This window comes from Strongylocentrotus purpuratus, unplaced genomic scaffold, assembly GCF_000002235.5.
Source record: "Strongylocentrotus purpuratus isolate Spur 01 unplaced genomic scaffold, Spur_5.0 spur5_scaffold_17, whole genome shotgun sequence".
NCBI lineage: Eukaryota > Metazoa > Echinodermata > Echinoidea > Camarodonta > Strongylocentrotidae > Strongylocentrotus > Strongylocentrotus purpuratus.
The window spans coordinates 12,723,104-12,740,998 of NW_022145602.1; the positions used below are offsets into that span (position 1 = coordinate 12,723,104).

Genomic DNA, 17,895 nt, shown 5'->3' on the forward strand with positions numbered 1-17,895 from the left:
AACATTCAAGGAGTAAATTAAATCCTACCAGGTACCCATTTTATACTTCACCTGGTTGGAGAGTGGCAATGTTCATGTAGATCTTGCTTTCCCACTATTACACTATTATCGGAGTGGGACTCAAACTCCAAACCTTGTTATCTACAGTCCAACTAACCATTCAAGGATTTTGAAGTTAATTGAGCCACACTATTTTTCTTTAAAAAATATCCTATTAACAACAGGGTGACTTAATTTGCCAGACTTCCCCAATGCCTTTTGTACACACTGCTTCGCATTGCACGATGAAGGCTCTTCTTTGTCGTTTTGGAAGTATTTGCCTGTTCTCTGTTTTCAGAATTTGTGTCTGATTGATGGCCTGACTTCTAGGTTAGAGAGCTATAAAGATGTAATTTGTTCATTTGTGTGGTATTTTTCATGTAAAAGTATACATTCATCTTCAGGTATGAAATGTCAAATTAAGAAACACCACCGACAACATATCAATTTGTTGTATATCTTGTTCGTGTGGTCTGGAATTCATTTTATTAATCTCCTTTCTTAACGTTTTGTACGTTTGTTTATTTTGATGTATATGTACATTACCATTATTCAAAAATACAGTCTATAGTAATATAAGTAGGTACTTCGATTTGATATTGAACAGGATGTGCTTAATTTGATATTGAACAGGATGTGCTTAATTTGATAATGTTTTCACAGAAAATTCTATTATTGAATTCTAATCCTTCTTTTGATCTTCTAGTACAAAGCCTTGTGAGTGAGAGGGCTTTAATAAATTCCAAATTTTAAATGCCTCTTTTCCTCTAAATAAAACTAACATCTCTAGGGAATAGGATATTCTTCAATCTCCTTTTCCCCTTCACTTCTGATGAGTTTTATGTCATTGTAAAGCTAAGAATCTCTTCTGTTTTAGAAATGGTCTTAAAAATCATATCTGTGACTCTATGGTGTTTTTTGGCGTGATGGGTCTTATTTATTAATGTACAGTTTATGTATCTAACCTTCTATCGTCTTTCAGATTCAGAATTTAACATGATGGCTTTTTCTTACAGTTGACCTTTCCTTTACAGATGAATCTTTTGAAGAGAGTGGTGAGAGCATACATTAAGGACTCTTCGATTGTCACATCTACATAGTAAATTGCAACATTGCGTCATTCTGACGATCTGCGCATGCGCCATGATGTCTACCCTGTAGAGAACGTGTGTTCAGCTCGGTTTTGACGATCACCTCAATGTTTAATGCCGTTCTCTATAGCAATACCGTAGTTGGTATCTAGTTCTCTGTATACCTGTACGTCGTTCGTTCGTTCGTGTCTCCTTAGATCAAGATTAATGTACAGTTCCTTAATTGAATTAAATTAAATTAAATTAAGTTCTTCCATCACCCAATGGCTGCGATGGCCGTCTCATTAACAAGGGCCAGGTTTTCATCTGTGCAACCCGTTCCGCCCCACTTCAAGATGTGGCCCATCGTCTGAGTCTCTCCACAGTCGCAGAGAGTATCTTCTTCATGGGCATAGCCCCATCTTTCCATATTGACCTTACACCACCCCATTCTCGTCCGCATTCGATTTAGGCATTTCCACTCTGGCCACTTCAGGTTTAGTCCTTTGATGAGTATGGGCTTGACTGGTGGTGGAGGAATCCACTCAGGTGGTGGGACAGAATTGAGGAAGCTGTGTCGGGATACATGGCGTCTGTGGGGTGGCAGGTAGCCATATAACATGTGTCTGTCATCTGTCGCCTGCTTCATCAATTTCTTTAGGCAGGTGTTAGAACGTCCTTGGTTTGGAGATCCGATGCCAGCGAGGTGATATATATATCCTCAACTTTTGGCTGTTTCAGGCAGCCTGGTAGCTTTCGATATGTGTTATTGAATGGAGTATCAATTAGCCTTTTCACATGGGCTGATCTGCTCCAAACTGGGCAAGCGTATTCTGCGGATGACATGCAGAGGGGATCTAGCTGCAGATTGTACAGTTTTGGGGTCAGCGCCATTATATTTCAGCCTCGGTCTGCGGCCTAATGAAATATAACATCTTCCAGGAAATTCTGAATTTGTTGGTTCATACATTTTGTTATATTGAATGCCTGAGCATGCATATTTATATCATGTGATCCAAACATGCACCCACAGACCCAAGGGAACCTGGGACTATTGACGTGGAAGATTTGACCTCGACATCCATCTCAATCACGTGGATCGAGATAGCAGGAATCACTGACTACATTGTCAACCTCACCCTGGCAAGCAACAACACCGAGCTGTTCTCAGGAGTCATCAGAAGTTCCCGCAAGGCCAGCTTCTCAGGACTTATGCCGGGAGAGGAGTACATCATCAAAATTGGGTTGCAGTGCGCTGGAGAAGTTCTCTCTCTTCGACAGTTCACATGTAAGTCAGTTATTAAAGCTCATGTATAATTAGCATGTTTGTATCAAAAAAGAAATTTAATTCTCCTTGTATCAAAGCATACATGTACATGTATATACAAGATGATTGGTATTATATCCATGATTTCAGGTGAATTGTAGTGTAAATATCAACAAGGAATGGATAGATAACGGCTATACAAACCCTTACAATAGGATCGACCCTTCCCTCCCCCCCCCCCCAAAGGTCCTTGGCACATTAATCCAAGCATTTGGCTTAGAGACAGTGTGTATGTGTTGACTGTAGCATATACACTCAGTCCTCGTAGGCTTTACATGCGAGTAGTGCAGGCTACTGTTGTGAGAATTTACATACCAGGATGGTATTTCATTTTTTTTCTATATTTCTATTTCACTCGAGGAGGAAAAATTCACAGTATTGCTAGTATCTTGCTATTTAATCATCTAAAATCAAAGAAATTTGACGAAAGGTTTTTGAGGGCTTAATTACCACAACTGTACACAGCCCTTTTCTTTAACCCTTTAATACCAGATCGATGCGCATGGGGCGTTGTTCCACGTCTACCAATTATGCCACACACACATAAATGTGTTTAGCAGGGTATTATCACATGAATGACATTTGCAGGAGGATTCCTTATAGTTTGCTATTCTAGTTAAAGCAATATACATTTACATGTGTACCTTTGATTCTATGTACATGTACATGTTCATCTGTAAGACTTATTGTAAGAATTATTCAAGCAAACGTGTAGTCCATGACTATTGGAAGAACAGAAGCCTTTGAATGTTTGAAACAGATAAATGGTGTCATACAAGTGCTGTAGATCATCATCAATGTGATTGTTATTATTATTGTCTTTATTATTATTATATTATCCTTTACAGTACCTCTTGAGCCGGTGTGCGTCGTCTTTACTTGGGTCACCGAAGACTCTGTCACCCTGCAGTGGTCTCGACCTGAAAGCCAGCTCTTCGGTTACGAGATCATGTACGACGATGGCAGTGGTCCGTACAGTCCTATTAATGTGTTCGACAGGAACTCTTTGCAGTTGGAGAGAACGATCATGGGTTTGATGGACGGATCAGGTGTTGAGGTGAATATCACCACGCTCGCTGGTACAGGAATAGCCCAGACCAGAAGCAACTCCGTCAAGATCAGTCCAAGTGAGTAACTACACTGTTAGCTTTAACCCTTACTGTACTGGGGGGGGGGGGCCTGGGAAGCCCCCCCCCCCTCGACATTTTCGGAGATCGCGCCGCAAACGCTTGGAATTTTGAATTGTCGTTTCATGACTTTTTTCCCTCAAGTCTTGCGCACATTTTGATACCATTTTCGTCAAAATCGGATATACCTGTAAGGTGTTACATAACAATTAGTATGCGCATGTCATCAAAAAAGTGCTATAATTGCATATATTCATGTACAAGCAGAAATGTGAAGATATGAATTGATATCAAATTGCTTTTATATGTTTCTCAGAGTAACTTGATGTATTCCAGAACAAAAGAATACATTAGAAATAAAACAATAGATATAATAAGAAATAAAAAACAATAAAATACATAAGAAAATAAATAGTTGAAAATCGCATCAAATTTGCATAAATTATCATTATTAATAACATCAAATAACTATTTTGTGTTAGAAAAGAAGTTTCATAAGAATAATGAGTTTCAACATTCAAAAAGTGGAGTCTGACAATTTTAGTAATGATTCTAGTTCCCTAAATATAGTTCCAGATTTGATATTCATGAATGCGTAATTTGCTTATTCATAATTTCTGCAAATTAACCTATGCATTTTCAAATATCATAAAAATAATGAAACCTCATGAATTTGAGATGAAGGAAACATTTATTCAATACATTTTCAAGATTCTTCACAAGTCTACGGACAAATATGTAGAGTTTTCTGTAATATGCATAAAATTAGCATTTTGCATAATTAATTAGGCTATAACGACAAAAATTTGCATATTAGGAAAAAACTAATTATGCCATCTTGTTCCTTACGTAAATATCTACAAATATGCAAATTTTTGTGTTCGTCGGACATTCGACGGTCAAGATCATAGGCCCCCCCCCCCCCCCCCCCCCAGTCAGAGGGTACTCAAAATAGCCCAGTACAGTAAGGGTTAAGCCTAACCACAAAACATCTCTTCTCTTATCAACCTTCAAAAGCCAAAACTTAACAATAACGGGGAGTGATTGTCTCTGCAGTTCCCTGTTGGGGAACAGATTTCCAAAATCAGTGAAAAATTTTAAAACTGTAGATCACTTTCAGAGAAAAACACATTTAATAATAATTATAATATTTTAGGTTTTTGTATAGTGCATATCACATTTTAACGTCTCTATGCGCTCCCAAAGAGCTTTGGAAATTATTACCTAGGCTTTAGGCATGGCTGCCATTACGGCGCTCTAACATTGTTGCTATTTGCGAAACCTGGCTATCACCCGACGATGCTGCTCCGATCGGCCAACTGACACCACCTGGCTTCACTTTCAAGCACATACCCAGAACTGACAGACGAGGAGGGGGAGTAGCAGTGCTGTTCAAAAGTCAACTTGATGTCAGAATCCTGGACTCCCCAAATATAACATCATTTGAAATGATCCAGATGACCATGAACCATAAACATAAAATGTTACATTTGATTGTTGTTTATCGTCCACCAAGTCTAACACAGCTAAAGACTTTCTTGGAAGAGTTCTCCAATGTTCTAGATGGGCAGCTTTTATGCTCTTCCGACTTGCTCATCACAGGGGACTTCAACATACCCATGGACACATCAACTACAAGTTCGAAGTCCTTCTCCGAACTATTATCGGCCTATAATCTGGCTCAACATATAAATGAGCCAACCCATAATCGTGGTCATGTATTAGATTTGCTCATAACCCATAAGGATAATACTGTACAACTTATTAATATTGGTGTTAAGGAAGGTATATCTGACCACGCAGCAGTAATGTGTGAATTGACCATTCCAAAACGATATAATAAGAAAAAGTTTGTTACAACACGGAACTTGAAATCTGTAGACCCAAAACAGTTTTTAGATGACACTCATGTAAAGTCTCTTACATGTATATCAACCGGTTCTCATGCAAATAGTGTAGATGAAGAAGTTAATTTGTATAATACCTTACTCACATCGGCACTTGATACGTTGGCACCAGAGAAGCAGCTCCGTGTCACAATTCACCCCAATACTGAATGGTATAACCAAGAAATAGCTCAAGCAAAACTGCTTCGTAGACAATTAGAGAGAAGATCAAGGTCCACCAAACTGGAGATTCACAGGCAGATGTATCGTACCCAAAAACAACATGTAAAAGCCTTGATTAAGATTGCTCAGTCAAATTATCACTCAAAAAAAGTTGAGGATTGTGGGAAAGACACAAAGAAACTGTATAAAGTTGCTAATAATTTACTACACAGAAAACAACCATCTCCTTTACCAGAACATCTCACTCATGGTGATTGGTTGAAGCTTGCCAATCGTTTTAATCAATATTTTGTAGACAAAATTCTAACAATCCGACAGTGCTTCCAAACTCATGTTGTACAGTTAGATGACACTGATGACACTGTTTGTGAAGTCAAATCAGAGTTAAGTGAGTTTCGGTTGGTCACTATCAGTGAGATGGAAACATTTATCAAGAACTCACCAAACAAATCATGTGAGCTTGATCCAATCCCAACAGATTTGGTTAAGAAGTGTAGCACAGTATTGGCACCTGTCATCACAAGCATTATTAATGCTAGCCTTAGTTCAAGTATTGTCCCACAGGTTTGTAAGACAGCTGTCATCCATCCAACCTTGAAAAAATCGGGCTTAGATCAGGAGTGCCTCAAAAATTACCGCCCAATCTCAAACTTATCTTTTTTGAGTAAACTGCTGGAACGGGTTGTTTTCTCACAACTGACTGCATATTTACGAGATAATGAATTGTTTGACCCATGTCAATCTGCCTACAGGCCTGGTCATAGTGTGGAAACACTACTTGTCAACTTAACTGATACTATCTTTAGAGAACTGGATTGCGGAAATATTACTGCTCTTATTATGTTAGATATGAGCTCAGCTTTCGATACAGTAGATTACTCTATCCTGACTCGAAGGTTGAAATCATTAGGTATCAAGGGTACCGTCCTCAATTGGTTTATATCATACCTCTCTGAACGATCTCAGTATGTAAAAATCGGTAATTCTACCTCTGGTAAAACGACTATGAAGTATGGTGTACCCCAGGGTTCGATAGGAGGACCACTGCTTTTTTCTCTTTATATGCAACCAATCAGCCAGATATTTCACAAACACTGTATTAGTTACCATTGTTACGCAGATGACATCCAAATTTATCTTTCTTTTAAACCTACAATGTCTTCACTGTCATCAGCTATTTCAAAACTTGAAACATGTCTTGAAGAACTCAAATCCTGGTTAATATCTAATGGCCTTAAGCTGAACGATGATAAATCTGAGTTTTTATTATTAGGTTCCAAGCACATGTTACGGAAGGTTGACCATCAATCGTGTCATCTCCATATTGGAAAAACATGTATCACTCCATCAAAAACAGCTCGTAATTTAGGTGTAATATTTGATCAGGAAATGTCCTTTCGTAATCATATAACACATGTCCAACAGAGTGTAAGGTACCAATTACGTAATCTAAGTTTCATAAGAAAGTGTTTATCTAAACCTGCGGCTGAGATTTTGATTCATGCTTTAATTTCTTCTCGTTTAGATTTTGCAAATTCTTTGTTCTGTAACCTTCCAAAAAAAGATGTCACAAAACTTCAACGACTTCAAAATTCTGCAGCCCGCCTATTAACATTCACTAAGAAATCTGATTCAATATCACCAATTCTCCGTTCTCTCCATTGGTTGCCAGTTGACAAAAGGATTATTTTTAAAATTATGTTACTTGTTCATCATTCAGTTTACTCTCTTTCTTCCCCTACATACCTGAACAACTCTGTTTCAAAATACAACCCCACACGAAGTCTTCGCTCCTCATCAGACACACTATTACTTAATACACCCAGAATAAAACTTGCTTGGGGCGATCGGGCTTTCTCCGCAATGGGTCCAAAACTTTGGAATAAGCTCCCTCTACAAATACGCCAACTGTCATCAAAAGAAACATTCAAATTACAACTGAAAACTTATTTGTTTCTTTCGTTGTAAATATTGTAATATTTTAATTTACCATGTCTAGGAGAATTTCGATTTTTGTTTTTCGGTTTATTGTTGTTTTTCTTTCTTATGTCTGTTACATGTCCTTTTCTCTAAGCGCCATGAGCACCGAAAGGTGGACCTGTGCGCTATACAAATAGCCACTATTATTATTATTATTATTATTTCAAGGAATTAATTCCTGCAAGGTACCCATGTAACTCACCTGGAACAAGTGCGGTAAATGTAGATTAATGTTTTGCTAAAGGACACTAGTGCAGCGCGGGAATTGTGATCCACAGCCCGGTGACATATCAACTCGACCACGACACCTCTACAGAATGACAAGTGTTTTCCCCTAAGTATCTTTTGTTCGTTCTATTTAAGCACTTTCAGCGTATTTTTGTTATTACATTTAGTCTGATTATTATAAGGGCCATGAGCACCATCTGGACAGATTTGTTGGGCATTGTAAATGTCTGCATTGCTATTATTCTCGTTTTACCCTTCAATTCTGATGAGTTTTATGTCATTGTAAAGCTAAGAATCTCTTCAGTTTAAGAAATGGTCTTTAAAATCTGTGACTCTATGGTGTTTTTTGGTGTGATGGGTCTTATTTATTAATGTACAGTTTATGATCTAACTTTCTATCGTCTTTCAGATTCAGAATTTAACAGGATGGCTTTTTCTTACAGTTGACCTTTCCTTTAATTTACAGATGAATCTTTTGAAGAGAGTGGTGAGAGCATACAATAAGGACTCTTCGATTGTCACATCTACATAGTAAATTGCAACATTGCATCCTGATGATCTGTGCATGCGCCATGATGTCTACCCTGTAGAGAACGTGTGTTCAGCTCGGCTTTGACGATCACCTCAATGTTTAATGCCGTTCTTTTTAGAAATAGTCGATATCTAGTTCTCTGTACCTGTACGTAGTTCGTTCGTGTCTCCTTAGATCAAGATTAATGTTCAGTTTCTTAATTGATTTAATTAAATAAAATTCTTCCATCGCCCAATGGCTGCGATGGCTGTTTCATTTACAAGGGCCAGGTCTTCATCTGTGCAACCTATTCCACCGCACTTCAAGATGTCATCCATCGTCTGAGTCTCTCCACAGTCGCAGAAAGTATCTTTTTCATGGGCATAGCCCCATCTTGCCATGTTGGCCTTACAACGCCCCATTCTCATCCGCATTTGATTTAGGCATTTCCACTCTGGCCACTTCAGGTTTAGTCCTTTGATGAGTATGGGCTTGCAATTGGCTGGTGGTGGAGGAATCTGCTTAGGTGGTGGGACAGAATCAAGGAAGCTGTGTTGGGATACATGGCGTCTGTGGGGTGGCAGCTAGCCGTATAACATGTGTCTGTCATCTGTCGCCTGCTTCATCCGTTCCTTTAGGCAGGTGTTAGAGCGTCCTTGGTTTGGAGATCCGATGCCAGCGAGGTGATATATATATCCTCAACTTTTGGCTGTTTCAGGCAGCCTGGTAGCTTTCGATATGTGTTATTGAGTGTAGTATCAAGCTTCTTCACATGGGCTGATCTGCTCCAAACTGGGCAAGCATATTCTGCGGATGACATGCAAAGGGGATCGAGCTGCAGATTGTACAGTTTTGGGGTCAGCGCCATAGTGTGAAGTGTTAACCGGTACGTAATTTGAGCTCATTCAAAGTGGCAAGTGCGCATGAAATGTGGTTATGCAAGCCAAATACTAGTACACCACACACATGACGTCATCATATCATGTTCACTAGTGCGTCGAACAGGCCTTGACTGAAATTGAAAGGATTTAAAAGAGAAATGAGCAAGGGACGTACGTCGACTACCTGAGTGAACATAAGGTCTTGACTAGAACGGCGTTCTTGTTGACACAGTGGAAAAGACCTTATTATCTAAGATCTGTCTGTCAGTAAAGTGTAGTCCACTTTGGGTCATTGAAAATGCCTGTCCTCCAGTAAACACCCAAGTTTGTCAAACTCCTCTTGAGGAAACATGACTCTTGTCTTAACTAGACTTTAATTCGTCACTTTGAAGAATTAGGTGATACGTAAGCTAATTTTGTATCATGAAAGTGTGCCGATGATGATCTAATGATAATATTCATCAATACGATAATGACGATATTGATGATGATGATGATTTGTTGGTTTTAAATTATGATGACAATGATTAAAAGTGGTATAGCGCCCCCTTCAGGTATTCGATAGACAATTGTTATATGATTAAACTATTAATTTACATAACAAGCTCAAATTTTCGCCTGATTGCAGAGCCTACCAATCATTGAACTGATATTTCGACGCACTACATACGCAACATAATGAACAAGTCTAGACTGGAATATAGTATCAATCACCTCCCATAAGCATAAGACGCACATTAAGCAAAATTCTATTGACGTCATCAAAATGAAAATAAATATTGATAATAATCTTTTGAAGAATTGTCTCAGCTACAACATATCAAAATTTAGAAGAAAATTGATCAATATTTGCAGAGATAATATCATTTTCCGTAAATATGTTGTCGTCATAATATGCAAATTCGTATTTTGAGTTCCAAGGACTATATTATTATGTAAAAATATACTTAATCGCCAAATGAGACATGAAATCATATCTCCGACTCATACTGAATCTAAATATGAAGAAAAAAATTGGCAGTCCTTATTCATCCCGATGTACTTTTTATAGGCATGTTTTTGCCCATATATGCTATGTAATACATGAGCTCGCACGCACGGATATTTATCTTCAACGGACGCTCATTCTGTTATTAATAGTGATAAAAAGATGAACATGGTATCAAATTGTTCAGAAAAATATGAGGAATATCCTGTCTAAACAAATTGAGGGGTAATTATTTTTCGTTTGGCCGTGACGAACGAAAACGCGCAAAAATGCGTGTTTTGCGCGATTTTTTATGAAACGCTTATAATGGCCTAAAACGTATGCAAACAAAATTTAAGACGATTTTGAGCAATTTAAAATTTTACGCGCGCGTTAACGTGCGCACAAACGCGTACGCGCATTTTTGCGCACATTTAATGACCTGAAATTGACCGGACGGATATTGATCTTAATCCTGATAATTATAAATGAGAAATTCCTTTCCGTTATGAAGATATGATCATAAGTTGATTTTCACAAAATGGCGCCTAGATGACGTCACGATGACCTTGAGTCATTGAAAAGTCATGCAGTTCTAAGTTAGACTAAGATCTATCATCATGGCAAGTTTTATGATAATAGCTTTATTCATTCTTGAGATATCTTGCGAACAAATTCGAGGAAGAATAATAATTTTAAAAAAATAATAATAATAAAGAAAAATCTTGACGAAATCAAAAGGTGATACGTCTACGTACGTATCACCTAATTAAAAGGAAATCCTACCTTGATAGCAAACTACTCTATAGGAAAGCAGAACAATCTGAAAGTGGACAGGTGAAATTTTAGATGGAATGGGCCAAAAAATTAGGAAACTATTATACTTCAAAAGTAAAAGGACTGCGCACTTCTTATCTCTGTGGTTACCTGTTGTTTGGAATTGCTTAGCTGCGCGCATCTGACCTCAAGGCAGGTAAATTGAGGAGAGGGTTCGACACCATTTCTATGTGCAATATAACATACATGAATACTTAACTCAGTTCCCCTCATACCATTATATTTCAACCTCGGTCTGCAGCCTAATGCAATGTAACATCTTCCAGGAAATTCTGAATTTGTTGGTTCATATATTTTGTTATATTGAATGCCTGAGCATGCAGTACTTATATCATGTGATCCATCCATGCTCCCACAGACCCAAGGGAACCTGGGACTATTAACGTGGAAGAGGTGACCTCGACATCCATCTCAATCACGTGGACCGAGATTGCAGGAATCACCGACTACATTGTCAACCTCAACCTGGCAAGCAACAACACTGAGCTGTTCTCAGGAGTCATCAGAAATTCCCTCAAGGCCAGCTTCTCAGGACTGATGCCGGGAGAGGAGTACATCATCGAGATTGAGTTGCAGTGTGCCGGAGAAGTTCTCTCTCTTCGACAGTTTACATGTAAGTCAGTTATTAAAGCTCATGTTCTATGGGCATGGTTGGTATCAAAAAAGAAACTGAATAGAAACATGTTAGATTGTATCTGGTCTCATGTAATTCTCCTTGTATTAAAGCATACATGTATACAAGATGATTTGGTACTCTAACCATGATTTCAGGGGAATTGTGTAAGTATCTACAAGGAATGGATAGGACCCTTCCCCCCGAAGGTTCCTGGCACATTAATCCAAGCATTTGGCTTAGATATAGCAGGGTATGTGAGTTAAATGGATTCCGCATCTAAGAGGGCCCTTTGAAGCAGTCCGCTGCACCGAGAGTCTTTTTTCCCCCTATCATAATCCCCTTAATCCCCCAACCGGACCGCACAGCTCGTAAATCTCACTCCCGAAACTGAGTGACATAGGGCTCGCGAAATGCATTGTTGGAAATACACATCGGCTGCTATCGACAAAAATGGTGGCGTACAGTAGGGAAGAGTATTTGGTAGGCGACGATTTAGACTTTCTGACTGATTTTGAGGAAGATTTGATTCTTGAGCCTGGTGTATGGGAAGTTGGAGACCAATACAAGTTATGCACGTGTGAAATTCCATCAATGGAAAATCTTATTCGTTGCAGCGAACTAGAATGTACGGTTAAATGGTTTCATCGTGAATGCGTAGGCCACTCCATGTAAATAGGCAGCATTTGAATACATGAATAGTCAATATACTCACAACATACAGTACAAATGCACATAATCATCCCCTATGCAGTTGATCGGCAAGTTTGTCAGTAGACTCACAATTTTAATTTTAAATTATTCTTTCTAACATCAGAAAGTTGAACAAATTGTATTTTAATGCTCTTTAGGTGTCATCAATCATCACTATAGTACTGCCTTTGAATGAAATCAGTTGAGTTTTGTACAGTGGTGTTTGAAATGTTGAGAATCAATAGCACAACTTTTAATACACGGCCAGGGTAGTAATGCAGCTATGTGTGTTTCCACCAACAACATCCAGCATGTACAGCCCAGCGAGCACGGCGGCTTTCGCGTCGCCGGCCCGTACTCGGGGTGAAAAGTGGTGATGAAATGACAACTTCTAACCCTCATTAAACCAAATGCGCAAATACATAACACAGTTTCATTTAGTTATTTTAAGAGATAAACTTATGGACTACCTTCCTAGCTATGTAAAAATTTCGGAAACTTTCGGGAAATGTCAATAATTAGAAGAGAACGTGATGATGATGAGAAACTTGCATTCACTCTAACTCACGATTTCCTTGGTCGATTTCGCTGGTTCAGATGGCTACGTCTTCAGAAGAGTTATCCGAGCACAGCGAAAGCATTTGATAACCAATAGAAGGTTGCCTTGTGTCATAAGTTGTCGATTTTGTATTTTTGTCTGTTATAGCTACATACATCTTCAATGAGTATGACATCATTTTCTCGGTGACTCGCATGGCTTCAAAGCTTTTTTTACGACCAAGTGTTTGGAGAGCTTAGGGAAGCAGGCCGCGTTGCGTAACACTTCGTAACATTTGGATCGCCAGAGGGCATCTGTGGTCTGATAAGGGCTGCTGTTGATGGATTTGATGGCTGAAGAGGGTTACATTACTTGTTGTTAAGCCAAGTTAATCTTGAATATCTTTCCCTCAGGAAATTCTTTCGAGACGGAAACTCCATCTAAAACACCTCCCTGGATATAGTGTGTGACAATGTGAGACAGTGTGTGTGTTGACTGTAGCATATACACTCAGTCCTCATAGGCTTTACATGCGAGTACCGTATTTGCCGGCAATAAGGCCGCACCCCAACTTTGACATTTCAAAGAGGGGAAAAAAAAAGGGGGGGGAAAAAAGGACAAAAAAAAAAAGAACAAAAAAAAATAATTGTAATTTTCTCGTAAAACACTATTTTTTTTTACAAACTAATACCAAATTCATCGATGTTCTTATAATTTACCGGAAGTTTAGTTAAAAAAGGGATCGCAGGCAGATTTGGTGTCCGATATATACAAAATGTACCCCTACCACAATGTACGGTGTAATGCAAAATTGCATGAAATGGAAAACAAAATGGCGACTTCGGATGGATGCTTCGCGGCAGCTTAAACGGTCCCTTCCTTTACTTTTGCAATGCTTTGGCACGAACTTAGATCAAAATATATCGGCAAATGTTTTTGGATGTTTATTTTCGTCTTCGATCATGTCTTCAATGCAAGATAAAATTGTCGGTAAGATGTGTGGAAATGTCCTGTACTATAGTGGTATCGTTATTGTACTGTTCGTAGTCTCATATGTGCAAATTTGTGCTGGTTTGGACTTATGTTTTTTTTTATCTTTTACTCTTTCCCCGTTAAGGCCGCACCCCAAATTTTTGATATTTTCTCCTTCAAAAATACTGCTTCCTTTATGCCGGCAAATACGGTAGTGCAGGCTACTGTTCTGAGAATTTACATCCCAGGATGGTATTTCATTTTTTTCTATATTTCTATTTCCAACCCTGAAATTTTAATGAAATTTAATAATACGAAGGTACATGCTATCAAAATACATGTACAGCCGAAATGTGATTTCTGAGTATGTAGGTCAAAGGTGAAAGGTCATAGCACACTAAATATGCCAAAACACCTAATAATATACCTTTTTTGTGAAAGTGATCATTAACTTCCTTGCCTAGTAATATAATAGTATAGTCCAATGGAGGTAACTTGTTCTGATGTATATAGGCCATTTGTACCCTGCGAGGGGATGCTACGCTTTGCGTTGACTTGTTATTATTATTATCTTATCTTTTACAGTACCTCTAGCGCCAGTGCGTGTCGTCTTTACTTGGGTCACTATAGACTCTGTCACCCTGCAGTGGTCTCGACCTGAAAGCAAGCTCGTCGGTTACGAGATCATGTACGACGACGGCAGTGGTCCGTACAGTCCTATCAATGTGTTCGACAGGATCTCTTTGCAGCTGGAGAGAACGATCATGGGTTTGATGGACGGACCAGGTGTTGAGGTGAACATCACCACGCTCGCTGGTGCAGGAATGGCCCAGACCAGAAGCAACTCCGTCAAGATCAGTCCAAGTGAGTAACTACACTATTAGCTTTAAGCCTAACCACAATACATCTCTTCTCTTATCAATTTTCACAAGCCATGTCGCTCTGGTCTCTGCTTTTAAAATAAATCCTCAAAGTGTCCACAAAACTAAACCATCAGGGGGGAGCGATTAGATCTGCAGCTTTCCGCTTGTGGAACAGACTCCAAAATCATTGAAAATTTTAAAACTGTAGATCACTTTCAGACAAATGTAAAAACATAATATGACAAGTGTTTTCCCCTAATTATATTTTGTTCTGTTCTATTTTAAACACTTTCAGCGTATTTTTGTTAATACATTTAATCTGATTATTAGTAATGCCCAATTGAGCACCATCTGGGTGGATATTTTGCGCATTATAAATGTCTGCATTACTATTCTTATTATTATTATGCAGCCACGAAGCATAGATACAAAGAAAAAAAGTAATCAATTTAGAAATTTATCACAAACCCTGTAGCAGACCCTGCAAAACCTGGAAGGAGACACTATATGGTCTCACCCAGGCAGATACTAAAGACCGGAAGGCTACCCACTGTGTCATGGTTCTTTTGTTCTCCTCAAGATACCTTCTTCTACTGTCTTCACATTCCGATATATTTCTGAAATACACTAGGTTCCCTTGCATATTCGGGACTAAAAAAAATTAAAAATTGGGCCAACGTCGAATAGTCAACCAATGACCACCATTTGTCAATAAAATTTGCGACAATGGACTAACGTTAAAGATAAACTTGAGTACTGGTAAAAAAAAGAAAATTATTTCTCACAGAATCAAACGAAACTTACACTGAATGTTCAAGATTACAAATAAATGACATGTGCCAAACAATTTTGGAAGAAAATGTATACTGGCTGAGTAATGAGCATAGAAAGACAAGGAATCAAGGTAGTACCAACCCCAACACCATGCGTGTTGTCCCATACATAGCTTTCTGTGTATGTGCGTGTTACTTTACCAAGACTCGGTCAAATTTATTATGATTTTGATGACTCCAGAACCTTGCAGTGCACACCAATACTTACATGCTACATGATCAACTGTTTCTGATCCTTTCCACACCTTTTCTTTCACAATGCAATCGCATAACCAGTACTAAAGTTTATCTTTAAGCCAACGTTGGCCCATTGTCGTATAGCCAAAATATATCCACCATTTATCAGTGAAAACGGCGACAATGGACCAATGTTCAGCCAACATTGGCCCAACGTCGAATAGCCAACCAATAGCCACAATTTATCAATACAAATTGCGACAAACGTTAAAGGGATCGTTTAACAATGTTAAATATGAGATACACGGTCCTACATGTTACCAGTGTCTGTGATATGGTGTCATATTGAAGCCCTAAAAAAATCGCGCTTCAAAATGATCAAGAAGTGCCTCAAAAAAGTAAAAATCTTTGAGTGACCGGTTTTACCATACTCGTTTTCCCCAATAGACTTTAGTGTTATGAAAATCGTCCGGTGAACGGTTTTCAAAATTTGTAATTCCAATCATCAATATCTTGATAATCAGACGGGCGATCGGCTTGTAAAAGTCATGGAGTTCCTGACTGACCTGAAGGTTTATAATTATCATTGCAGCGTGAGCTAATTAAATCAAGGATTATTTTTTAAAGGATCTAAGACAAAGTTACCGGATCCCTTTAAGCCAACGTTGGCCCATTTCGAGTTGCCAACAAATATCCACCAAATTAACAGTAAAAATGGAGACGAAGGACCAACATTCAGCCAACGTAAGCTCAACGTCGAATAGCCACCCAAAAGCCACCATGTATTAGTTATAAGTGAGACAATGGACCAATGTTCAACCAACATTGGCCCAACGTCGAATAGCCAACCAATAGCCACCATTTATCAATGAAAATGGCGACAATGGACCAACATTGAGCCAACATTGGCCCAACGTCGAATAGCCAACCAATAGCCACCATTTATCAGTGAAAATGGCGACAATGGACCAACGTTCAGCCAACATTGGCCCAACGTCGAATAGCCACCATTTATCAGTGAAAATGGCGACAATGGACCAACATTCAGCCAACATTGGCCCAACGTCGAATAGCCAACCAATAGCCACCATTTATCAGTAATAATTGAGTCGATAGACCAACATTCAGCCAACGTTAGCCCAACGTCGAATAGCCAACCAAAAGCCATCATTTATCAGTGAAAATGGCGACAATGGACCAACGTTCAGCCAACATTGGCCCAACGTCGAATAGCCAACCAATAGCCACCATTTATCAGTGAAAATGGCGACAATGAGCCAACGTTAGCCCAACGTCGAATATATTTCTAACATAACATCATCTGCAAATAAGGTCAATGGATTCATCCGTAGAAACCTTATATCATGTACTAAACAAACTAAATCCTTAGCTTACACAACCCTAGTCCTTCCAATTGTAGAATATAGTTCTAGTGTCTGGGACCCATATACCAAAGAACACACGCAGGAAATTGGCAAGGTTCAAAGAAGGGCAGCCAGAATGGTATGCAATGACTACAGGCAAACTTCCAGCGCGACAAAATTAATGGTGGGGTTAGGATGGGATTTGCTTTCTATTCGAAGTAAAGTTTCGAGGGTCTGTATATTGCACAAAGCCTTGGGGGGGCACTTGGCCCTGCCGGTGTCGGACTACCTGCGTCCAGCTACACGAGCCACCAGACGTACCTCAGGAAACTCCTTCATCCAATACGCCACCTGCACCAATTGTTTCAAACACTCCTACATTCCACGTATCATCAAGGACTGGAACTCACTACCCTCCGACATCCAAAGGACCACGAACATCGACACCTTCAAACTCCAAGCAACCAACTTTTTCCGCAACCAAGACTCAAGCAATAAGAACTAAACAAGCACAGTGCGCACCCCCTCATCCTCCTCGCTTGGTTCCTTACGGAATGTTGAGGAGTATACCAGAAGAAGAAGAAGCCAACCAAAAGCCAACATTTATCAGTAATAATTGAGACGATGGACCAACAAACAGCCAACATTGGCCCAACGTCGAATAGCCAACCAAAAGCCACCATTTATCAGTGAAAATGGCGACAATGGACCAACGTTCAGCCAACATTGGCCCAACGTCAAATAGCCAACCAATAGCCACCATTTATCAGTGAAAATGGCGACAATGAGCCAACGTTAGCCCAATG

The 17,895-nt window shown here is 39.1% G+C and overlaps 1 protein-coding gene across 5 annotated transcripts in view; it reads left to right on the forward strand.

The window, feature by feature from the left end:
• Nucleotides 1-17,895, forward strand: part of LOC589160 (fibronectin) — a 79,020-nt gene that overhangs the window by 51,065 nt on the left and 10,060 nt on the right. For 3 of the 5 annotated variants that reach the window (XM_030987736.1, XM_030987738.1, XM_030987739.1), the window contains 4 exons: nt 2,143-2,397; nt 3,285-3,563; nt 11,395-11,649; nt 14,438-14,716. In XM_030987736.1, coding sequence (XP_030843596.1) covers nt 2,143-2,397; nt 3,285-3,563; nt 11,395-11,649; nt 14,438-14,716 — 1,068 coding nt within the window. Of the gene's footprint in view, nt 1-2,142; nt 2,398-3,284; nt 3,564-8,306; nt 9,638-11,394; nt 11,650-14,437; nt 14,717-17,895 lie in introns of those variants that run through there. The other 2 variants (XM_030987741.1, XM_030987740.1) reach the window with 2 other exon arrangements.